The sequence below is a fragment of the Stigmatopora argus genome, chromosome 12 (genome assembly GCF_051989625.1).
Source record: "Stigmatopora argus isolate UIUO_Sarg chromosome 12, RoL_Sarg_1.0, whole genome shotgun sequence".
Classification (NCBI taxonomy): Eukaryota; Metazoa; Chordata; class Actinopteri; order Syngnathiformes; family Syngnathidae; genus Stigmatopora; species Stigmatopora argus.
This window is the reverse complement of record NC_135398.1, coordinates 2,876,103-2,901,829: the sequence shown is the minus strand read 5'-3', so window position 1 is coordinate 2,901,829 and position 25,727 is coordinate 2,876,103. Positions and strand designations below refer to the sequence as shown.

Below are 25,727 nucleotides of genomic sequence, written 5' to 3'. Positions count from 1 at the left end.
ATATAGTATGTATATATGTATATAGTATGTATATATGTATATAGTATGTATATATGTATATAGTATGTATATATGTATATAGTATGTATATATGTATATAGTATGTATATATGTACATAGTATGTATATAGTATGTATATATGTACATAGTATGTATATAGTATGTATATATGTATATAGTATGTACATATGTATATAGTATGTACATATGTATATAGTATGTACATATGTATATATGTATATAGTATGTATATATGTATAGTATATGTATATATGTATAGTATATGTATATATGTATATCAATCTGGCAGACAAACACGGGTATTACGTCTATAACGCCCGCGAAGGGACGTATTTCATCGGTGCAGGGCACATTTTCATATTCTTTATTAATTTTATGACATGCATCCAATTGAGTATTTCTTCGTCAGTTGAGAAAATTGCCATCTCCGGCCGGGTCTTGTTGAAATCCAGTTTAAACAATCTCCAAAAATGGTTTGAACGCAAGTCTTTCTTGCAGTTGCACTTTCATCCATTTGAGCCTCTTTCATCCAAATGGCCTCCGGAAACATTAGGCCACTGCCTTTGCTGTCAACTTTGATTTGGAAATGACATCATATCAAAAAGTGCCTGTAGATTTTGCTCCGAAAGGAGAGCGACAAAAGAAGTGTTTAAGAGCTGCAGTGACTGTCATGGTGAAAGTGGAACAAAATGCCGTGACTGGCTCTTATTTTCTGGCAAGGAGCAATTTTTTTCCACTTTTACTGCCAAATAAAGCCTTCCTTTCACCAAGCTTAACTAAGTGGGTCACTAGAGCAGCGGGTAATTAGCTCGTAGCCAAACGTGCTAGTATTCGAGTGATCATTAGAGACCGGATTGAAATTTTCGATTGACGAAGGAAAGGGGGGCGATCAAGAATGTGACTCAGTCATTCGCTCTTATTATTTGATTAGATTAGATAACTTTATTCATCCCGTATTCGGGAAAATTCATTGTCACAGTAGCAAGAGGGTGAGAATACAGACACAGGAAAATACATTTTAGACATAAATAAATAGGTAATAAATAAGTAAATAAATAAATTAATTAATAAATAAAGCGTGTTGCTGAAATATATATACATATATAAATATACATATACATACATATATATTATAAATATACATATACATACATATGTCTGTATTCTCACCCTCTTTCTACAGTGAAATTTCCCGAACACGGGATGAATAAAGTTCAAATCAAATCAAAAGACTTTATTGTCATTATATAACAGCTGCTTATAACAAAATAAGTGGTGCTACTCCACAAAGTGTGTTTTCCCAGTAAAAACATAAATAAGTAATATAAAAATATAAAAAGTCACGTCCAGGCATGGTAAATTCTAAAATAATGTAATATATCAACAATCTAAGATATTACACATTGTCATTATATTATTATATATGTTATTTATTATTATATTATTATTACTATCATCATTATCATTATCATTGGTATTATTGGTATTATTAGTATTATTATATTTATTACACATATATACTAATCTAATGTATTAACCAATGTAACTGGAGCTGGTAACATCCACATTTTTGTGACCCCAGGATTTTGTTCTTCTCTGACTAATGTTGAGAATTTAGTCCAATTAATGATGCTTCTACTAATTCGTTTTCTACTTCCTATTTTACTATTTTACCACCTTGATAAGACCGAACCTTTTCCGATTGTGTCCAACTATTTTTGTACACGGATCTCCGATTGATATCTTTCAGTGATAGGTGTAGAGTAACATATCCCCCCCCCCCCCCCCCCCCGTTATCTCCAATGCCGAAGTGTAGGCTAGCGAGATCAGGTTAGCGATACGTAATGAAAAACAAAACAAAAAAAATCCAGCGATAATCATCAAACGGCCATGACGCGAAAGCGCGAGATAGCGAGTAGCGTCGCGCCGATAACGCCGCCTTCTATAGGTTCCGCCGCATTTTATCTCCCGGCTGTCTTGGCCGGGGCGAGGCTATAGGTTGCTTCCAATCAGATTACGGCAGTTGCGGCTCATTTTGAAGCGGCAGGAGCCCCAACCTGAGTCTCCACGCCTCAGAGCGCCGCCATAAATTCAACCAAAAGTGAGAGATGGGGCTGATTGAAATGCTGATGTATTCTCCTTACGGGAGGTCGGCGCGGTCACGGGCCCGTCCGCTAACGTGGTCAAACAGCAGCTCGCCGCTGGAAAAAAGCCATTTCCTTAAATGTATAAGTAATATGTAAATGACGGGGGTTTGATGGAGCGAACATAAAAAAAGGGAGCGAGTAATAATTTATAAGCTAATATCCACCTAGCTCGCTTGATGTCTGCCTCGGTTCTTCATCTTTGAAAGTCGACTTCTTAGCTGGTTGAAAAAGCTTGCATTTGCAAACGCTTCGCCTTACTTACTTACTTCCTCTTTTCTACCGAAATGCGTGGCGGCTCGTTAGCTGATAATCAAATGAAAATAAAATACGTAGGCCGGTTTTTGCGAAGGCAACGTGGGCGACCATCAAGGCTGCAATCTATTTTGGGGCACACTATAGAGAGACTAGAAATTGCAAAATAATGCTCAGGGAAGAGAAAAAAAATGCCTCTACTTACGAATGCCTCTAGGTACAAAAATTTCAGGTTACAAAATTTTTTATATGCAAATGAGTGACTCGGGATACGAAAAAGATCTAAGTTACGAAATCCTCCAAAAAATAAATGCATTTCCTTATCCGTCATTTTATTTTGAATTCCCTTATTAGGCGATTAAAAACTACAAATGCAACGTGACACATATTTTCACACACACACATAGGGCACACGTAAAAGAATAAAATGTACTACAAAGGTAGAACGGGTTTATTAAGCCCTTAATTGCCGCAATCTGGCGGACAAACACGGGTATTACATCTATAACGCCGGCAAAGGGACATATTTCAGCGGCACAGGGCACATTTTCATATGCTTTATTTATATTATGATATTAATAGATCATTTCCTTATAATTTTCTCTCATTTTTGTGTGTTTCCTCACATCTTTCATACAAAATTGGGACACTTTGACCAATTTTAAAGGGTTGAGTTGGTAGTTGTGTGAGGAACAAATTAGAGAAGTTACATATAAAGTACACCTCTACTTACGAAATTTTCAAGTTACGGAAAAAGTCTTGGAACCAATTAATTTCATAAGTAGAGGTACGACTGTACAGAAGTCACTTTTTCAGTGTTATTTTTTATTTATTTGATCAGAAACCAAAAATAATATTATCCAGGACCACCTTTGCCCAAACAGAAAAGTCCAATACAACTTCAAGACAATTTTTTTTGTTCAAAAATCAGTCATTACGTCCATACCGTAGTTTTATGCTAATGCTAGTCCTTTCCACAATGTCGTTTGGTATGTTTTCTAGAAATGAAAACAGGTAGCATGTAAAAAGCTCACACAATAAAACATTAAAATAAAAAAATCTGTTGTCAAAAACGCATCCCATTTTTGCTTTGGCTTTGCAATTCATCTTCTCGCTATTTAACGATCACGTCCATGTTTACGTGCTAAACAACAAAACTACAGCAATGGCTTGTTATATTTCCCCATATTAACAAGCGGTCTTGTTTTCCTCCATGCAAAGGGGAGATTAGAATCCGCTGGGGGTGACGCAGCCCGGTGAGGGTGTCTATTTATTAAGCCCTTAATTGCTAATTGAGTGTCAAAATGTTTCCGCCGTGCATTAGCTGAGCCATTTACGCTTTTAGCAACGGAACGGATAACAAAAGGGATAAAGGAAATACGGTCTTACTAAAATAGGACTGCTTTTAATTCTGACATAATGTACTGCGTATTTAACGCCACATTTGAAAACAGGCGGCAAATCTGTCATTTTCATTTGTTTTAATACAATTTGTCCTATCGATTTAGTCCGAAATTAAATTCAGCCAAAGCCAGTTTCACTCAGCGACATAATACAAGTTATTTTTGTCCATATCCAGGTTGTACAGTTAAAAACTTAAAGCAAATAAATAAAGGCATGTAGCTAAAGGAAAATGCTCAATGAGCCATTTTAGGGATCAAAACAAACTCGTCTGAAATAAGTGCTTCGGACCAAAGCGGAAATCCTGCCAATTTCCACGCAACGGGCTTCGATAGCCACGGGCAATCTGTGAAATGTGGATTGCTTAGCAGTAGGTCGGCTAACGCGAGTGTGATGAGAAGACGAGACTAGATATTTACAGGTCAAAATCGGCATCCTTTTAATAGCTTAATAAATAGTTTTCTTATATTTTTGCTCTTTCTGCACAAATACATCCATTTGATTACATACACTTATTTATTTATATATTTGTTTATTTAGATATTCATTAGTATATTTATTTATTCGTTTATTCATATATTTATTTATGTATATAATTATTTATTTACAATTTTTTATATTTATTTGTTTACTAATTTATCTTTATATTTATTTATTTACTAATTTATTTTTATATTTATTGATATATTTGTTTGTTTATATATGTATATATATTTTAGTTTATTTTTATATTTATATGTATATATTTATTAGTTTATTTATTTGTATATAATCGTTTGTTTATCGATTTATTTTTATATTTATTTATTAGTTTATTTATGCATATAATTGTTTGTTTATTGATTTAATTTTATATATTTATTTATATATATATATATTTATATATTTAGCTATTTATTTATTAACTTATTTATGACCTATTTATTTATGTCTAAAATGTCTTACTGTGTCTCTATTCTCACCCTCTTGCTACTGTGACAATGAAATTTCCCGAATACGGGATGAATAAAGTTATCTAATCTAATCTAATAAATCATACATAATCGGTACACTTTTATCATTTTTAAAGTGTTTAAAGTGGATCGTATTATGCTAATTCAATCCAAAATACGCCTCTACTTACAAAAAAAAATCCAAGTTACGAAAAAAACCTCTGCAACCAATAATTTTCGTAAGTAGAGGTACCACTGTATGAACTTTCTCGGCGCGAATACCCCACAGGGTTTTTCCTTTTAGGCCACGAAACGCGGGTAGAGAGAACCATCAAGATTCAACAACCATTCTCTCACACTCATTAGCGTCCATCGCCGTTTGGCGCCGCAATCCTTCAGACCGCCAGGATCTCCTCTCCTTTGATCCATTATGCTCAATAATTGCATTTTGTTTAGCGCTAATGTAGCTTCACTCCCCAATCCATTGTTTAACTTGGGTTTAGTACGCGTCCATCAGTTTTTCCCCCTCCCAGGTCTCGGCTTCTTCGGGGCCGGCGCGTTTTTAATCGCTATCCTCGTTTTTTTACGTAATTTGCCGCAGCATTTTTTTTTTTAAAATACTTCCACGCGTTTTATGACACGTTAGTGCATAAAAGCGCAGCCATCAAACCTGGTTTTAAATGAAGACAGTAAAAAAAAATGTAATTAGATTTGAGTCCACACTTAGTCCCTAATGCGTTTGGCTGGCATTCAAGGTAATTATAAAAAATTTAAAAAAAATGATCGTCGCCACACATCCGCAGTCTCCGTGGCTTTTTGATTCTTTCCACTTGTCTGTCACTGCGGTTTGACGATAGCGCCGGCGACACGTTTAATGTCTGGCGGCAGACAGCTCGTAAAGATGTCGGCAAATTAAACAGCAGCTTATTTCACGCTAATGATGACAGCGCAGGTTATTCTCTGCCTTTGAGTCGTTAAGCGCGCCATATGTGGCAAAATGACCCTAAAACAACACCTTTGTGTTTATATTAAGGGGGAAATTTTGGATCGTCGCCATGGCGACAGCAGGTGGTCTTATTTTGGATTGTCAGCTCTTCGGGGAAGTCTTACCGTATTTTCTCGCATATACGCCGTATTTGTCACTCAAAAAAATGATGACTGGATCGAGGGTGCGGCTTATATGCGCATAAATTAGACTTGACGTGCACAAAACGCCATAACGCAAGACAATGCGGCCGATACGGTCATTTATTTCAATATAGAGAAAAGATGAAAGGCTAAACTAAATTTATTTGGACGTCTATGAGTGAAATTCAAGAAAAATGACAAACCGTATCTGGCATAAAATGGGAAAATATTCACTTGGGCCTGCCACTGTTCACCCAGGGCGCCGCCATCTTACCTAGGGATAACAAACTAGACCGCTACGGACACGTATAATTTGTCTACATGGAGGCAAGACCATGTGTAATCCAGCAATCGATTCATACAGTATTTCAGAAATACCACGTTGGATGATTTTTTCTAAAGATGTTCCCTTCAAAGTAACACATTTGGACTCCCTATGAAAACCATGAATATGGAGGTGAAAGTTGTGAATCAGGGGGCGGCTTATACGAGAGAAATTGTCAAATTCAATGATTTTAAGGCAATTTTAAGGTTGGTTCACGGGTCCCATTGATCCCAAATAAATCTCAGTTTATTTTTGGCCCAAAAAGTTGACTTACATGCCATCAATGGCACAGAAAGATGAGCATCCACATTAAAACCATGAATATGGAGGTGAAAATTGTCAATCAGGGTGCGGCTTATACGAGAGAAATTGTAAAACCTTAAGGGTGCGGCTTATACGAGAGAAATTGTACAATTTTAAGGGTGCGGCTTATACGAGAGAAATTGTAAAACTTTAAAGGTGCGGCTTATACAAGAGAAATTGTAAAAAAAAAAAAAAATAAGGGTGCGGCTTATACGGGAGAAATTGTAAAATTTTAAGGGTGCAGCTTGTACGGGAGAAATTGTAAAATTTATGGGTGCGGCTTATACGTGGAGGCGGCTAATATTTTCTTTCTCTTCTAATTTTACCATGACACAAAAAAATGCAAATTGCCAAATTTAACACTACTAGAATAATGACTTCCCTCCCGAATTTCTTGACTCAAATCAAATTTTGTCATCGCTCAAAAGTGACGACAAAAGATTCGCCGAGTCAAAAGATTCGGTTCAAAGATTCCATTTTTCAATTATGAGCCAAAGAGCTTTTGGCAGAAGTTAAGAGGAACCCCCCCACCCCCCACCGGGGCCCCCCCAAATGTTCAAAACAAGGCACATTTCACACCCGGGTATTGTGCATTATGGGCTGTTTCTTATTTGGAATCCACTTTAATTTGATGCCAAAACATCCAATATATTTAAGGGCGAAAAAAGCTCGTTAGAACAGATGGAATTTGCAATGAATAAAGCAGTGCTTGTAGGATGATTAAAGAGAAAATAACAGTCAATTCCGCCTCGGGCTCTTCGTTGGTGAAGAGCAGGCCCATGATGGAAATGGAATCTTTTTGTGGGTGTGTGCATGGGTAAAAAGATTGAAAAGAGGCAGGGAAATAAACCAGAGTGAGAATACACTGACAAAAAAAATTTTGGAAAGAAAATATAGATATTTATCTTCATCATTTCCACTTTTTCTACAAAATGATTGTTATTTGTGAGGAATAATTGGAGATGGGTAAAGTGTGTATTGATTCAAATGATAGTTGGATGTGTTCAATGATATATGATAACGTTTTCCCATAATGCTTTGCTTTCCAATCATGTCCATTGAGTGTGTCATCTTCTAATTCTCCTAAATTGCCCCAAAGAAAAATAAACATATTCTGAACCGCTTTACTAGGGTTGCGGAGGGTGCTGGAGCCTATCCCAGCTGACGTTCGGGCACGAGGCGGGGGACAACCCTGAATTGGTGGCCAGCCAATCGCAAGGCACGAGGACACAGACAACCATTCAAGCTAGGGACAATTTAGATTTTTCAGCCAGCTAGCTTAGCATGCATGTTTTTGGAATGTGGGAGGAAACCGGAGTACCCGGAGAAAACCCACAAAGGCCTGGGGAGAACATACAAACTCCATACAGGTGGACTGACCTGGATTCAAACCCAGGATGCATGTTTTTGTGATGTGGGAGTGCCCGGAGAAAACCCACGTAGGCCTGGGGAGAAAGTATACATGTTTTTGGGATGTGGGAGTACCCAGAGAAAACCCACGTAGGCCTGGGGAGAACACGCAAACTCCACACAGGTGGACTGACCTGGATTCGAACCCAAGATGCATGTTTTAGGGATGTGGGAGTAAACCGGAGTACCTGGAGAAAACCCACGAAGCCCTGGGGAGAAAGCATGCATGTTTTTGGGATGTGGGAGTACCTGGAGAAAACCCACGTAGGCAGGGGGAGAACACGCAAACTCCACACAGGTGGACTGACCTGGATTCGAACCCAGAATGTATGTTTTTGGCATGTGGGAGGAAACCGGAGTACCCGGAGAAAACCCACGAAGCCCTGGGGAGAAAGCATGCATGTTTTGGGGATGTGGGAGTACCTGGAGAAAACCCACGTAGGCAGGGGGAGAACACACACAGTCCACACAGGTGGACTGATGTGGATTCGAACCCAGAATGTATGTTTTTGGCATGTGGGAGGAAACCGGAGTACCCGGAGAAAACCCACGCAGGCCCAGGGGAGAACCTGGATTCGAACCCAGGACCCCAGAGCTGTGAGACCGACGCGCTCACCACTCAACCGCCGCGCCGCTCGTAATAAATATAGATATATTGAATAAAAAATGATATGTATAGCAAAGATTGCAGTATTCTAATTAGCATCCCAACGTGGAATGCGCACGTCGAGTCTTCCACACTTGCCGGCTAATTAACGAGCGGCGGCGGCGGCCTTTCCCGTAAGCCCTTTGTGCTCAGCACGGGTTTCGATTCAGCGACTCCCGGCTTTGTCCAATTAAGTCTGCTTAAATGCGCTCATGCTTGCATAATCAAGCGTCTAATGACCTCGCCGCTCGCCACCGCCAGCTTTCTCGGACTTTTTTGCTCCGGCGAACCTCTGGGTTAATCAACTCCACAAAGCCGCCGCCGCCGTCGTCTTCCGTGCTACGCGGGCGCCATTTTTCAGTAAGAAGACGTGCTAAGCTATTCTGAAGGGAAATATCCCATAGAGAATATACAGTCATACCTCTACTTACGAATGCCTCTAGGTTTCAGGTTACGATTTTTTTTAAATATGCAAATGAGTGATTCGAGATACGAAAAAGATCCAAGTCACGAAATCCCCCAAAAAGTAAATGTATTTCTTTATCCGTTATTTTATTTTGAATTCCCCTTATTAAGCGATTAAAAACTACAAATCCAATGTGGCACATATACACACACTCATAAGGCACACGTAAAAGTCTAAAATGTACTACAAAGTGGACGACTTTCGGCCCTGGTAGAACGACCTCTTGCCGCCAGCTGGTGGACAAACACGGGTATTACATATATAATGGCCGCAGAGGGAGATATTTCAGCGGCTCAGGGCTCATTTTCATATGCTTTATTTATCTTAAGACATAAAAAAATAATTTCTTTATAATTTTCTGTCATTTTTGTATGTTTCCTCATATCTTTCATACAACATTCGGTCACTGACCGATTTTAAAGGGTTGTATTGATAGTTGTGTGAGGACAGTGCAACAAATTAGAGAATTTACATATAAAGTACACCTCTACTTACGAAATTTCCAAGTTATGAAAAAAAGTCTTGGAACCAATTATGTTCCACAAGTCATTCATTTACAAATGCGATTGCATTTTTAGTTTACATATTTAAATGTTCAGATATTAAGATGTGATAGACAGTTTTTGCATGATAACATAACATCCCTTTTCTCTCCAATATATTCTTATAATCATTTGTTTCAGATGTACGGTCATTATTTTCTGTATAAAAATTCAATTTGGTGTCTTTTTTTCAAACTTGACTCTTGAAAAAAAGCAGGTCGTCTTATAATCAGGACCATCTTACATTCGGGCCAAACGGTATAATCCGATGCTAATGTTTACATTAGCATTTTCAAACTTAAAATCAAGTACACCTTCTTACTTTCACAGTGCAGAGTTGATAGAATTTTGTTGTTTTTTTAGGTGTGGTTCCTTTTTTTTTTCAGCGACCCAGATTTTGGCAACGCATCTACGCTTGTGCAAACATCGTTTAATCACTAGACAAAAAATTCTGGGTGCGCTAACACGCTAAAATATACGGCGATCAAAGAAAGCATAAATAAGGTGATGTTCGAAAGATGGAGGATTGATTGCAACAATTTCAATGGCCTTGGTGTTCCTCGGCATGAATTTTAACCATCCTGGAACGCGGGTAGAAACTCCACGATCAGACTGGCGGATCCCCCTCGGCGGCGGCGGCGGGCGGCTCGACGGGAACAAACGCCGCGTGCCGCGGGGGGGCTGTAAACACGCGGCGAAGCACCCTTAACAAGAAGAAGGCATTACCTGCCGCGGGGCTCACTCGGTGCGGGTAATTTTGTCTGACTGGCGTTGGACCTCCAGGAAAACGTCTTCAAATCTTTTTCGTTTTTTTAAACCAAGGTGATTTGCGCCTCGTGGGGGTGACGTAACCCTATCTGGTGAGATGTGTGAATATCAGAAATGGAGTTTTACACCCCACGGCTCAAACTCATATTTTCAATTATTTCCCGTTTTTTTATTTTTTAAACCCGTCCTCCACTTGACAATCTCAGGGGGCACACCTTCCTTTGTGGAGTTTGCAAAGTCGCCCCGGGCTTGCGTGGGTTTTCTCCAAATACTCCTGTGTCATCCCACATTGCGAAAAACATGCTAGGCTAGGCTAGTTGTAGACTAAATTGACCTTAGCTATGAGTGTGAGCGTGAATGGTTGTCCGTCTCCTGGTGCCCTGCCATTGGTCGCAGGGTTCAAAAGTAGCGGCCCGCGGGCCATATCTGGTCCCTCACGTAGATTTTTGCGGCCTGTTCGTGTTTTATGATAAAGTTCAAATGATTAAGAACATTTATGTATTTTGTGCCTGAAATTGTTTTAATTGATATTTTTTCTGTCCTGTGTGGAGTTTGCATGGTCGCTCGGGGCTTGCGTGGGTTTTCTCCGGGTACTCCGGTTATCTCCCACAACCCAAAACACGCGTGCTAAGCAAATTGAACACTCTAAATTGCCCCTAGCTAAAAGTGATTGGTCGTTTGTCACCTTGCATGTTCCCCCAGGCTTGCGTGGGTTTTCTCCGGGTGCTACGGTTTCCTCCCACATCCCAAAAACATGCATGCTAAGCTAATGGAATACTCTTAGCTACTAGTGATTGGTCGTTTGTTGCCTTGCATGTTCTCCCCGTGCTTGCGTGGGTTTTCTCCGGGTACTCCGGTTGTCTCCCACATCCCAAAACAGCCTTGCTAGCCTGGTTGAACACTTTAAATTGTGTGGGGTTTTGGGCCCTGCAATTGGCTGGCCACCAATTTAGGGTGTCCATCACAGTTAGCTGGGATATGCTCGAGCACCCCCCAGGATGATTTATCTTGGCATTCTTGCGATCCATGGCATCTCCGTTCACGGCCATAACGGTGTGTGTGTTTTTTTCCCAGCAGGCCCTGCGGCAGGTCTAGGATGACCGGCAAGAATCAGACCAGCAACGTGACCAACAAGAATGACCCGCGCTCGCTCAACTCCCGCGTTTTCATCGGCAACCTCAACACGGCGGTGGTGAGCAAGGCCGACATGGAAGCCATCTTCGCCAAGTACGGCAAGATCGTGGGCTGCTCCGTACACAAAGGCTACGCTTTCGTCCAGTACGCCAGCGAGAGAAACGCCCGGGCGGCCGTTTTGGGCGAGAACAACAGGCTCGTCGCGGGACAGTCGCTAGGTAATTATCCTTCGCTCATTCGTTTTGCCAACCACTTATCCTCACAAGGGTGGCGGGTGGTGCTGGAGCCTATCCCAGCTAACTGCGGGGGGACACCCCCAATCGGTGGCCGGCCAATCGCGGGGCGCAAAAAGACAAAAGACCAATCCCTTGTAGCTAGGAGCAATTTAGAGTCTTTAATTAGCTTAGCATGCATGTTTCTGGGATGTGGGAGGAAACCGGAGTACCCGGAGAAAACCCACGCAAGCTTGGAAAGAACATGCAAGCCGACAAACGACCAATCACTCGTAGCTAGGGGCAATTTAGAGCCTTCAATTAGTAGCTTAGCACGCATGTTTTGTGATGTGGGAGACAACCGGAGTACCCGGAGAAAACCCACACAAGCCCCGGGAGAACATGCAAAGCGACAAACGACCAATCAGTCATAGCTTAGAGTCTTCAATTAGCTTAGCACGCGTGTTTTGGGATGTGGGAGACAACCGGAGTACCCGGAGAAAACCCACGCAAGCCCCGGGAGAACACACAAGGTGACAAACGACCAAACACTCGTAGCTTGTGAGTCTTCAATTAGCATAGCACGCATGTTTTGGGATGTGGGAGACAACCGGAGCACCCGGAGAAAACCCACGCTAGCCCCCTGAGAACATGCAAATTCCACAGAGCCCAGAACTGTGCGCTAACCACTTGTCCGCCAGAATTTGTACTGTATTATAGATTTTTGTATGTTTGTTTGTAGTTTTATGACGTGACCCTGAGTGCTTGTGAAAAACCAATAATCGGCGCCTTAAAGAAGAAAAGGCCGATCCACATCGGCGGGTCCAGTGGATCCTTCACTTAAATCCTCCCGATATTACTTATTGATCTGTTGAACAACTCGTCCATCGTCGTGCCCGCGCGCTCCTTGAATATAAATGGACTTCTCGCTGCAGTGCTTGCTGTTCATTTAATTGGACTGGGCTACAATGCGGGTGTGTGTGTGTGTGTGTGTGTGTGTGTGTGTGTGTGTGTGTGTGTGTGTGTGTATGCGTGCATCATGTTCATTAGAGACCGATCGCATCGACAACTCCGGCCAAAAGATCCGTTCTATCAACTGCCTAAAACCTTGAACTACAGGAAATGTTTAAGCCAAACCAATTCTGAACCGTTTTATGTATGTAAAAAGGTGTTTAAAAGGATAGAATCTTGTTAAAAAGGATTTAAAAACAAATCGAGACTCCGAAAGATCCACGATAAGGCCTTTTGTTTTGGTTGCCATGTTGTTGTTGCATGCTAGCCCGCATGCTAACCAACTAACGTGGGTATATTTAACTGGTTTATACCAAAATACAACTTAATTCATTGGCCACGTGCCATTTATAACTTGGTCAAAGTAGTCTTCATTAAAATGTTTGGTTTAAGTCAATTGGACATCTATCATTGTCAATGGTAGTCAATTTTATGTCACTTCCACGTCATTTTAGCGTAGCTTCAGGTCACTTCTGGTGAATTTTAGATGATTTCCTATTGATTTTGAGGGACTTTCCGTGACGTTTGTCAGGTCCTGCTGATTTTGGGGCATTTTCGGGTGACTTCCTGTTGGTTTTGGGCAATTCAAGGTGACTTCCTGTTGGTTTTGGGCAATTCGAGGAGACTTCCTGTTGGTTTTGGGCAATTCGAGGAGACTTCCTGTTGGTTTTGGGCAATTCGAGGTGACTTCCTTTTGGTGTTGAGGGACTTTCTGTGATGTTTCTTGTCCGTTTGTCAGTTCCTGCTGATTTTGGGGCATTCTGAGTGACTTCCTGTTGGTTTTGGGCAATTCCAGGTGACTTCCTGTTGGCTTTCAGGCATTTCCAGCTGACTTCCTGTTAGTTTTGGGTCATTTCAAGGTATTTAGCCTTGTTTAATGTCTTTTTAATAATAGTGTATCCACTACACATAAATATAAAGTTGAGTTTGAATATGATTTTTGTTTTGCTGTTTCTTGTTCAGATACAACCACAATTTTTATTTATTTATTTTTCTGTCTCCAAGTTTAGAAGCTGTGTGCTATTAAGGCAACTGAGCATATGATTTTTTAATTAAGCTTTTAGACTGCGCTGTCACACATTACTCACCCCACTGTCTTTTTAGCCCCGCCCACTTCTGGATTAAAGACGATTATTAACTTGTTGCGGAAAAGTAAAGTTAGACGATAATAAAAGAGTGAAATATGCAGCAATCTGTCAAGAGTGACTAATGGAGGACTCGCCACCTTACACAATCATGTCACAGCCAAATCATATTGATTATGGAATGATACTTTGTAAAATATTGTGTTGATTTACTTTGGTTAACTCACTCAATATTATGTGAATTTCTGAATTAGGCATTCTTGGGATTTTATTAATGGATGTGTAAAGAAGGCAGGGCTTGTTTTGGATTTTCGTGATAGTTCTGCACTGCCCTCTAGTGGAGGAAATGCTGCGCTGCAGATTCTCAGTGACGTCATTTTCATTTCATGACGTCGTGTGTATACTATTACGACATATTTTGAATTGAATGCTTTTATTGTTATTATACAAGTGGAATGAGATTTAAAGCTTCATCACAAAGTGCACAAATAACGATAAAACAAATAAAATATCAATAAATAACTCATAAGTAGTCAACAACAAATAAGTAGGGAAGTGCGCAAATAACAAAAACAAAGAAACCTAACCTAAGGCGCACTGCATTATAAGGCATATGACACAATGTATGACACATTTTGCAATTTTTTCCATATGCAATAATCCCAAGAATATCGCGGCTTCACTACATCGCAAATGTTTTTTCTGTGGGAATTTTTTTAAATTATTTTTTTGGGTGTGTAAATTCATAAAAATGTGAAAATCCACGCTGAAACTCACAAGCACTTAAGTAAAAAAAAATATAATACTGAATTAGAGTGCTCTTGGTCATTCCGGGTGGATTGACAAAAGAACTACATATCCCAGAATGCACCGCACACTACTCCTTCTACGGGGGAAATAGAGTCGGGGGCTGCTTACCGTAGTTGCGGCTCAATATTGATCCATATATATAAGGCGCACTGGATTATAAGGCGCACGGTCAGCTTTTGAAAAAAATGAAGGCTTTTTGGGTGCGCCTTATAGTGCGGAAAATGCGGTATTTTTGTAACCTCAATATGGAATTTGGAGTGAATTTCTTCAGGATAATGTGGTGATTGTTAGATTTGTAACTTTCATTTGTAAGGGAATTCAGTCAGATTACACCTGTTTAGCGAATGCTCACATTTGGCTCACAGTCAACTAGTTTAGTATTTTAAATTATTTAAAAAAAAAACACAAGGCCTCAGAAACATGATATTATTTAGTTGTTCTTTTATTCAGGACTTGGAAAGAGTTTTATGTACTATTAAAACAATGTTTTTTTTTTCTTTTAGAAAATTACTGCATGTGCCGTTAACGAAACCAACAATATTGATTTAAATATAAATGTGGGAAGATTTGCAGGTTTTTAAAATATGTTGATCGGACAGAAAATATTAATCGATGATCAGATATGATTGGAGATATTCTAACAGAATTTTTATTGGCCCATTATAAAAATCACATGCATTTGAAGTGGCAGTTTTAAAAAAAACTATACAATGAAGGCACAAATTTACCACGTATTTGGACGTATATTGCCGCCAATGGCATTGTTGTCTAAATCCTTCTCTTGTTTTATTGTGTGCAAAAAAAAAACAAAAAAACTCCAGTTTAGTGTGAGGCGAACAACCCGAGGACTCAAACCCCCCGTCCCCCCCCGCGGGATGTTTTGACAAATGGTACGGTCCGAAAAACCTCGGCTGGGAGTCTGGCGCTGAGAAGCTCACTCAAACACACCCACACACACCCACACACACTCTTTTAAGGGAGGAGAAGGAAGGAGGAAGGAGCATCTTTTGCGATATGTACAAAGGCAGACGCCACCGCTTTCCCAGATGTGAGTAGATAGTACCAAAAAAAAAAAGGTATTTTGGACGGCTTAATGTGAGATGTCCAGTCTTAAAAGTTGCTTTAATCAGGTTAGTTTTCTCTGACCGTTAACGCGTGTTTTTTGGTTAGTAAATTGAACAAGTTGTAGGACCGAATCGCTAAAATGATCCAGGAATTTTCGTTATTAATGTTGATAACTGGGATAATGAGTTGGGTTGGCTTTGGCTAAGATTTTTATTTATAGAGTTTGGGATGTTTGTACTAGTATTTGTCTCCGTCTTGCGTTTAATTTTTCATTGGGATTTGCTCTTTTTTTTTGTTATGGCACATGCAGATTGAATTTTTATTTATTTTTATTAATTAATTATTTAATATAAAAAAAAGAACATGCTTTACTCCCTAAAAGCAAAAACATTTGCTATTCATTTAATGTATATCTAGCAATTGCTATTCATACGTTCCGTATGTGTATGTGTATATATGTATAGTATGTGTGTATGTATATGTATATATATGTATATATACGTATATATATGTATATATGTATATATACATATATATGTATATATACATATACATGTATATATACGTATATACATATATATACGTATATACATTCATATATACGTATATACATGTATATATACGTATATATATATATATATATATATATATATATATACATATATATATATGAATATATATGTATATATATATGTACATACGTATATATTTATATACATATATACGTATATATGTATGTGTATATATATATATATATATATATATATATATATATATATATATATATATATATATATATATATATATATATATATATATATACTTCTCATCTCATTTGCTGAACCACTTTATCCTCACTAGGGTCACGGGGGGTGCTGGAGCCTATCCCAGCTGATTTTGGGTCAGCGGTGGGGGAAACCCTGAATTGGTGGCCAGCCAATCGCAGGGCACAAGGAGACAAACAACCAATCACTCTTAGCTAAGGGCAATTTTGAGTTTCCAATCAGCCTACCATGCATGTCTTTGGAATGTGGGAGGAAACCGGAGTATCTGGAGAAAACCCACCCAGGCCCCGCGACAACATGCAAACTCCACACAGGTGGACCAACCTGGATTTGAACCCGAGTCCACCATTGGGAGGCCGACGCTCTAACCACTCATCCACCGGGCCGCCCATATATATAGATACATATATGTATATGTTGTAAATTGTTGTCATGCACTTCTAATAATTTGGAGATTTTTTCTCCTTTGCAACATCCCAATCTTCCTGAAATCACAATGGTTCATGTGTTTTGCGTTGTTTTTTTGTTTGGGTCTGGCTGACTCCGTCACGGCTATTATGCAGATTTTAAAGCAGACCGTTGGCGCGTATTCGACTGGGAGAACGACGTGCGCCGTCAGTGATGTGCGCTCGCTCGCCCGCTCGCCTCCCGATTGCTCATAAAGGATTCAGCTTGCGTAAGATGGCTCGCTCTCAGGTGTGATGTGCAACAATTGCCATTATGAATATGTAATGGGGTGTCTAGGGGGGTGTTCGGAGAAACGTTGGCCATCCGTGATGAGATTCAAAAATAACACGAGGTCACTAAGCAGCTGGAATGCCGTGCACGTCGCATGGTCCAACCCCAACCTGGAATCTTAAAAGCCTGTCAACCTGGGACAATTGCTCCCCTTATTCATGATTGCAATTCCCCTTATTAAGCAATTTAAAAAAAATGCAACGCGACACATAGGGTGCACTTAACTGTCTCAAATTTTCTCCAAACTGGACGGGGTGCCCAATCAGTAGGTGCACTAAATTCAAGACTGTAGATGACGCTGTATGACCCTGACAGCTTGACTGTCTGGGTACATTGCTTGCTGACACGCTATATTTATAGAGTGAAAATGCAAATGGGTGAAAAGGGAATGTTATATCATTTTATGATGAAACATGAATTACAGTAATACCTCGATTATCGCGCTTAATGTAGACCAGACATGGCAGCCATAAATGAAAAACTGCGAAGTCACCCCTATTTAAAAAAAAAAAAATATATATATATATATATATATATATATATTTACTTTAGTGCTGATTTGTAGTAGCAAGCAGAGGAAAGGGGAGTGGCTTCCGCTGGCGAGTTTCAGCATGGATTTTTACATTTTTATCAACTTACCCCAAAAAATTAATTAGCAAAAAAAAATTCCCCCAGTAAAAAAGCTGCAATGTAGTGAAGCCGTGAAATATATATATATATATATATATATATATATATATATATATATATATATATATATAGATAGATAGATAGATATATATAGATATAAATAGTTTTCTGTTTTAAATGTAATATTTTTATTTTTTTTACTTCAATGCTGTAGCAAGCGGAGGAAAGAGGAGTGGCTTCCGCTTGTGAGTTTCAGCATGGATTTTCACATTTTTATGAACTTACAAAAATAAAACTTAATTAACAAAAAAAAAATCCCCCAGAAAAATTCTGCGATGTCGTGAAGCCGCGATAATTGAGGGATTACTGTATTCATTCTCTGACAAATTGTTAATTTATATGAAGACAATTTAATTTAGATCTTTTCCCACGTAAAAGGATAGTATCTCATATTGTCATGCTTTGTTGGGCTTTTGGTGGTTGAGTGTGTTTCCTTGTGTGAGCCAGGTGTTTGTGATTGTCATCAACCCACACCTGTGTATTTAAACCCCGTGTTTTTTTGAGTCCCTCGTTGAATGTAACAAAAAAAAAACACCTTCAAAACCTTCACAACCATTTGACAGCTTCAATAAAATCTTGTCAGTCATTTAGGGCACATTCCATAGTAGATATTTCCCCATATTTAGCCAATATATCGTCTTCAAATGACTTGAGAGTAATTTAGCGAGAGCCTGTTTAGTTTCTTTTGCTTGATTAAAAGGCGGCAGAAAAATGAATCACGTTGAAATAGTCGCGTCGTCAGCTTTTAGGCAAATGGCACACTAAATCTGCAGCCAGTTACTGCGTTCGTGATGTATTTATCCCGTCAAATTCCCATACTTGCGCCTATCTCGTAAAAAATAATCACATTATGTGCTCGGGGTGAAATTTACGGGCTGCCAAAGTGGCCATTTTCCTTTCGGTGGACTCAAAGTACAGAGAATTCCTTACGGAAGGACGTCGTGTCCATTAATTCGGCGACGATTACCCGATAGAAAGTGTTCTTGAAATTACCAGACTGGTAAACACGCAAACATACACACACACACACACACACACACACACAATAATTTGATGGCATGTAAATACGTACGCTTTGTTTTTTCAGATATCAACATGGCAGGAGAGCCCAAACCATACCGGCCCAAGTTGACCACCAAGAGGCCGTTGTCGTCCCTGTACAGGTTGGACCATTATTTTATTCAATTCCAGTCGTACCTCTACTTACAAAATTAATTGCTTCCAAGACGTTTTTCATAACTTGAAAAAAATCGTAAGTAGAGGTGTACTTTATATGTAAATTCTCTAATTCGTTCCACGGTCCTCACACAACTACCAACTAAACCCTTTAAAATGGGTCAAAGTGTCTCCATTTTGGATGAAAGATGTGAGAAAACATACAAAAATGAGAGAAAATTATAAGGAGATGATTTATTCATGTGTTAAGATAGATGAAGCATATGAAAATGTGCCCTGCGCCACTGAAATAGTCCCCTGCGGGGTTGTTATCAATGTTTTAAAAATAAAATAACGGATAAGGAAATGCATATACTTTTTGGGGGATTTTGTTACTCTTTTTTGTATCTCAAGTCACTCATTTGCATATAAAAAATGTCGTAACCTGAAACTTTTGTACATAGAGGCATTCGTAAGTAGAGGTATGACTGTATCTTTTGAATAAGGATTATAAGAATAAGATTGAAAACATTTTGTTTTTAAGCTTTCTAATGTCCTATCAAATTATGTAGAAAATTTTAGTATTTAAGTATTTTTAATCTCGATGTTTCACTCCTATTATACTGTTTTGACAATAATATATTACAAAATGAATGACTGTATAATCAAACATGACTAAAAATATATTGATAAGACGCAATTATAAAACTATAATAATGAGAATTCATTTTTTTTGCACTATACAACTCCTTCAATTTCGGCTGTTATAAAATGTTTTCAAATCACATGATATTTTTTATAGTTTGATGAATTATACTATTGAAATTATAAAGAGAAAGCCAATAAATTAGACATTTCTTTTTATTTTTTCTCAAATATAATTGAAGTGAACAATATACTTGGTGTCCTTGATAAAACCCTTTTAGTACCTTTGTCTTATTTATTGAACGTTCCTTAAAAAAAATCAGCAAATCTATGAACACGCTTCCCCCAAAATCTGCTTTCATGAAATGAGCTGTCAATCAAAAAGCTTTGGGACATTTTGAAGCACTTCCTTTTTTATCATCAGGTTCATTGAAAGTGCAGCCGAGCCAGGTTTTTTTTTAACTCTCATTTCTAATATGTCTCTTTTTATGCCCCCAGTGGATATGAGTTTGACTATGACTACTACAGAGATGATTTCTACAGCAGGTATGCAATGGGTTTCATTCCAAATCTGCTCTAATGCATACCTGTCAACCTCTGCCGATAACTGCCCTTATAAATGATTATGATTCCCCTTACAAACCCCCCAAAAAACCTTACAAACACCGTACGACTCGAATCCTAATGGCAATTTTACCCACGCGCCGACTGTCAGATTGTCCCCCGGCTGCTCATTTTTGTCTATTTATCTTTCTTTTTGACATTTTTATGTCTTTGTTTACAACCCGCGCTGTGAATTATTGAGCGTTCGCATGTCGGTTTGAGTCGTTTTCTGTTTTAATGACTATTTACTTTACAAAAATTAAATGTCATGGGGAAAAAAAAATCAACTACGATGTTTAAAAACTTATTTCAAGAAATAATGACTCAAAAATGACTGATGACCGGATTTTCCGGACTATAATTTGCTTTTTTTGTCTGTGTTAAAACTCAAAATGTTTTTCCTCTGTCCAATGAGAGCCTGTTATGTTGTTGTTTATATATATATTTTTTTTAATTCATTTTGAATTTTATGGCAGCCGCTACTTATAGTCGGAAAATTTCGGTAATTTTCCCCAATTTCAGAGAGTCAAGTCGACTTACAATGAAACTTAACATGTCTTTTGTAGTGTTAATTGAGGTTACTAGATGAGGATGTTGGCTGATTGCTGTCAGCCCTCCAAGTTTAAACAGATTGGACATCTATGGTGAAACAAATGGAGTTAAAGTGTGGCCATATGTAAAAACAAACAAACAAAGAAACATTTGAATTTCCCTTTGACAGTGGCTATTGTCTCCTCAGACTACTGGAGTACCACGGCCGGGTGGTCCCGCCCACCCGGGCCGTCATCCCGGTCAAACGCTCTCGCCTCATGGTCCCGTCCACCCCGCGTAGGACCAAGTCTTCATTCTCAGCCCGGGGCTCCTCTTCCCCGTCTTCTTCCTCTTCTTCTTCCTGCCGGTTGGTCAACGTTGCCTGTTCTGTCACGGGACCCCAACGTACGCACTCTTTTAAATTCATTTAATTCAATTTTCAGAAAAGCAGTCTGTAAAATCAAACTTACTACCGTATTTTTCGGATTATAAGTCGCAGTTTTTTTTCATAGTTTTGGGGGTGTGATTTATACTCCGGTGCAACTTATGCGTGAAATTATTAACACATTATTATATCATTTGACGTGTTATTTTCACACTAAACCGCAAGAGGGCGCTCTAAACATGTGTTGATAATTTCAACATCGACGGTAATTTATAAAAACAACTGAGAAGGGCTGAAGAAAAATGGCACCGAAAAGAAAATCATATTCTGCAGATCACAAGATGCAAATAGTGAATATGTTCTTTATGCTAGAGTTATCTGAATAACTCTTAATATGTTACGTCGTTACTGACATTACCAGGCATGTCAGTCATGTAACGTTACAATAGTATTCAGCCTATTTTATTGTAATTTTAAATTGCCTTTCAAGATGACACATGTTTTTGGTGTTGGATTTTATCGAATAAATTTCCTCCCAAAATGCGACTTATACTCCAGTGCGACTTATATATGTTTTTTTCCTTCTTAATTAAGCATTTTTGGGGCTGGTGCGCCTTATACTCAGGTGCGACTTATAGTCCAGTGTGACTTATATATGTTTTTTCCTTCTTAATTAAGCATTTTTGGGGCTGGTGCGACTTATACTCAGGTGCGACTTATAGTCCAGTGCGACTTATATATGTTTTTTCCTCCTTAATTAAGCATTTTTTGGCTGGTGCGACTTATACTCAGGTGCGACTTATAGTCAGTCCAGTGCGACTTATATGTTTTTTTTTCCTTTTTAATTAAGCATTTTTTGGCTGGTGCAACTTATACTCAGGTGCAACTTATGTTTTTTTCCTTCTTAATTAAGCATTTTTTGGCTGCTGCGACTTATACTCAGGTGCGACTTATAGTCCAATGTGACTTATGTTCTTTTTTTTCTTAATTAAGCATTTTTTGGCTGGTGCGACTTATACTCCGATGCGACTTATGTTTTTTTTATTACCCCAACATTTTCTTAATTAAGCATTTTTTGGCTGGTGCGACTTATACTCAGGTGCGACTTATAGTCCAATGTGACTTATGTTCTTTTTTTTCTTGATTAAGCATTTTTTGGCTGGTGCAACTTATACTCCAATGCGACTTATGTTTTTTTTATTACCCCAACATTTTCTTAATTAAGCATTTTTTGGCTGGTGCGACTTATAGTCCAGAAAATACGGTACATGTACATACCCGGCAGGGCACCACCACAAGTCGTTTAAATTCATTTCTTGTTCATTCTGTTTTAAAATTGTGCTTTAATGATGTAATTTTGGCACGTGTGCTACACAGTGAAAACGGACGAACTGCTGAGCATAAAAAAGGAACTGTCGCAGATCAAGACCAAGATCGATTCCCTGTTAGGGAGGCTCGATAAATTTGAAAGGCAGCATGGTAAGTCATGAAAAAGGGGGACTCGCTGTTCTAATTTTAAACTCCTATGACCCGGCGTCCATCTTTGTTTTTACACTCGTCAGCAATGTTCCCTCTAATTTTTCGTTGGTCTGAGCAGAAAGTCAACCTCCCTGAGCGCACTGAGTACCAGTGTGAGCGACATCATCGATACTCGGATGATTCGCCTAAAGACGTTTCGCCGACGGACGTTTGACAGACGGGCAGGTCGCCGAATGAACGTTCGGCGGAACGTCCATTCGGCGACCTGTCCATTTTTCATGTAAAACATGCTGTAAAACACGAAAAACATAAGTGGACAGAGCTACTGCCACTTGCTGCCGCTTAAACGGCGCCATCATGGGGAAAGGGGTAAAAAAAAAAAAAAAAAAAAAAAAAAAAAAAAAAAAAAAAAAAAAAAAAAAAAAAAAAAATCCGATTTTTTTTTTTTTTACTGCGCGCCATATGATTGCTGCTGCGCAGCGAGGACGAGAGTAGTGCGCAATTGCGCACGCGCGCAGCTTAGAGGGAACACTGCTCGTCAGGTCTCATTTAGCCTAAATATCAATGAGAAAACAAAAATGCATGCCTGGTAAGAGTTCGGGTCTTAGGAGGGTCATTTTGGTTTGTTTTGATTTGTTTTGTTTGGTGGGCAGAGATGCAGAAGAAACATGAGGAGGCTTACGACTGTCACCACGGCGACCACTCCGGCGGAGAAGATCTGGGGGCGACGGTAGAGGGCGAGGCGGGGGAGATGACGGACGGAGGCGACGATTATTTTGAGGATGAGGGAGCGGGAGACATGGTGAGCTGACACAATTATGACATACTTGACGTGTAATAATACGCTTCACTTTTGATTGACAGGCTAATTTTCACTTTATTTTTGGAGGTACTGTAATAAAGTCAACATAAAAACGGTATTGTCAATACAGGCAATGTTGGAAGTCAATTTCAAGAGTTCCGAAAAGATAGAACTGTGATAAAGACGGGCGTTTTTTTTGTATTGTGTATTAACTTAGGTACGCTACATTAGCATCACTTGTTAGCCGATTAGCTGCCATGGCCGTTGATAGTTGTCAAATTTATTTTAACTGGATTATGATGGTGGTTAAATCAACTTCAAGACTTTCAAAAGACATAACTGTGATAAAGCATGTTTTTTTTGGTATTGTGTCTTCACGTAGGTATGCTATATTAGCATCTCTTGTTAGCCGATTAGCTGCCATGGCCGTTGATAGTTGTTGAATTTATTTTAACTGGATTATGATGGTGGTTAAATCAACTTCAAGACTTTCAAAAGACATAACTGTGATAACGCATGTTTTTTTTGGTATTGTGTATTCATGTAGGTATGCTATGTTAGCATCACTTGTTAGCCGATTAGCTGCCATGGCCATTGATAGTTGTCAAATTTATTTTAACTCGATTATGACGGTGGTTAAATCAACTTCAAGACTTTCAAAAGACATAACTGTGATAAAGCATGTTTTTTTTGGTATTGTGTATTCACGTAGGTATGCTATGTTAGCATATCTTGTTAGCCGATTAGCTGCCATGGTCATTGATAGTTGTCAAATTTATTTTAACTGGATTATGACGGTGGTTAAATCAACTTCAAGACTTTCAAAAGACATAACTGTGATAAAGCATGTTTTTTTTGGTATTGTGTATTCACGTAGGTATGCTATATTAGCATCTCTTTTTTAGCCGATTAGCTGCCATGCTCATTGTTGAACTGGATTATGATGGTGGTTGGTTTGATGACGCTGTTAGTTTAGGCACATTTTAAGTTTTTATGTTTTTGTTCTTTGATTTCAGACAGAGAACCACATATCGGATATTGAAAACTAAGAAAGGTTAGTATTGAAAAGATAATTGCTGAATTACACACGTTTAACGGAAGTGCTAAAATGAGGTTTTGGGTTGTTATTTTTTAACAGCAACTTTATTTTTAGTTTTTTTTAGATCTATTTATTTTTAAAAACTTTGACAAGTGCTTGAATATATGTAGAACATTTTGTGAAGAAAAAATGCCTTTAAGATGTTTTTATTTTATTTCAAAATGAGATTTTACAATCTTTTATAATAGGTTAGGTCTTTTTTTTCCCTTTTTCATCTATTGAATGTGTTACGGAAGATTTATTTTCCTCTTAAGTCTTTGTTGATTTACGCAAAGTGTTCTTATGGACTTTTTTTAGACGAGGCTTAGAGTAGAGAGGATTTTATTATCAGTGACATTTTATTTTAACACGGTGTTCTTGCGTAAAAGGTTTTCACTTTAGCCACTGTGATGTGTTTTCAGTCAAACATGACAGAAGTCTGCGTGGCACAAAATCATTGCAGTGGAGTTGACCAGCAAAACCGGATGGACTGTTTGAAATAAAAAAATAATAATTAAAAAAAAAGCAGAGACAGAGAGAACGTCCAGATTGTTGCGTGTTTGCTTCATCAGATTAAAAAAAAAAACGACAACATTGACACTTCCAATGTCTTGGTCATCCAAACTAGTGGCTTGAATTGAAATCCAATGCCACTTTGGTCTGTATCGTCTATAATTAATTGATTTACAGCAAATGTATGTTGAAAAAATATGAATGTGTGCTTTGGCATATTTGTACAGTCATTTTGTCTCTTTCTGCCGCGCATCGTATTATGTCCCAAATTATGTGGAAGAAAAGATGAATATTTTTTACAATCAGCATGTAAAAGCATAAAAAGTGACTATTATGGACCGTTCATTGCTTTGGTTGTACAGCTATGGATAAGAATATTGTAGGTTTTTGAAATAAACCTTCCTGTTAATTATCAGTGAACTTTACCAGTTCTTATGAATTAAGGAATTATTAAAGGAAATTCATTTTTTTTTATGCCTGGTGCCCATAGTTGGCTGGGATAGGCTCCAGCACCCCCGTGGCCCTTGTGAGAACAAGCGGCACAGAAAATTAATATGTATTAAATGATTTAATTTAAAGCATTTAATACAAGTGATGCCATTGAACGTCACATACGGAGTGAGATCGACGCATGCGCACAATGTATGTGGGTGAATTCTATTTT

At 38.6% G+C, this 25,727-nt stretch overlaps 1 protein-coding gene across 5 annotated transcripts in view; it reads left to right on the top strand.

Annotated features, from left to right (window-relative positions):
* LOC144086304 (RNA-binding Raly-like protein) overlaps nt 1–25,727 on the top strand; it is a 51,156-nt gene that overhangs the window by 24,350 nt on the left and 1,079 nt on the right. For 2 of the 5 annotated variants that reach the window (XM_077616211.1, XM_077616213.1), the window contains 8 exons: nt 11,420–11,694; nt 18,960–19,035; nt 20,171–20,218; nt 21,015–21,211; nt 22,569–22,670; nt 23,324–23,472; nt 24,489–24,526; nt 24,973–25,478. In XM_077616211.1, coding sequence (XP_077472337.1) covers nt 11,439–11,694; nt 18,960–19,035; nt 20,171–20,218; nt 21,015–21,211; nt 22,569–22,670; nt 23,324–23,472; nt 24,489–24,521 — 861 coding nt within the window. In that variant the 5' untranslated portion in view covers nt 11,420–11,438 and the 3' untranslated portion in view covers nt 24,522–24,526; nt 24,973–25,478. Of the gene's footprint in view, nt 1–11,416; nt 11,695–18,959; nt 19,036–20,170; nt 20,219–21,014; nt 21,212–22,568; nt 22,671–23,323; nt 23,473–24,488; nt 24,527–24,972; nt 25,479–25,727 lie in introns of those variants that run through there. The other 3 variants (XM_077616210.1, XM_077616212.1, XM_077616215.1) reach the window with 2 other exon arrangements.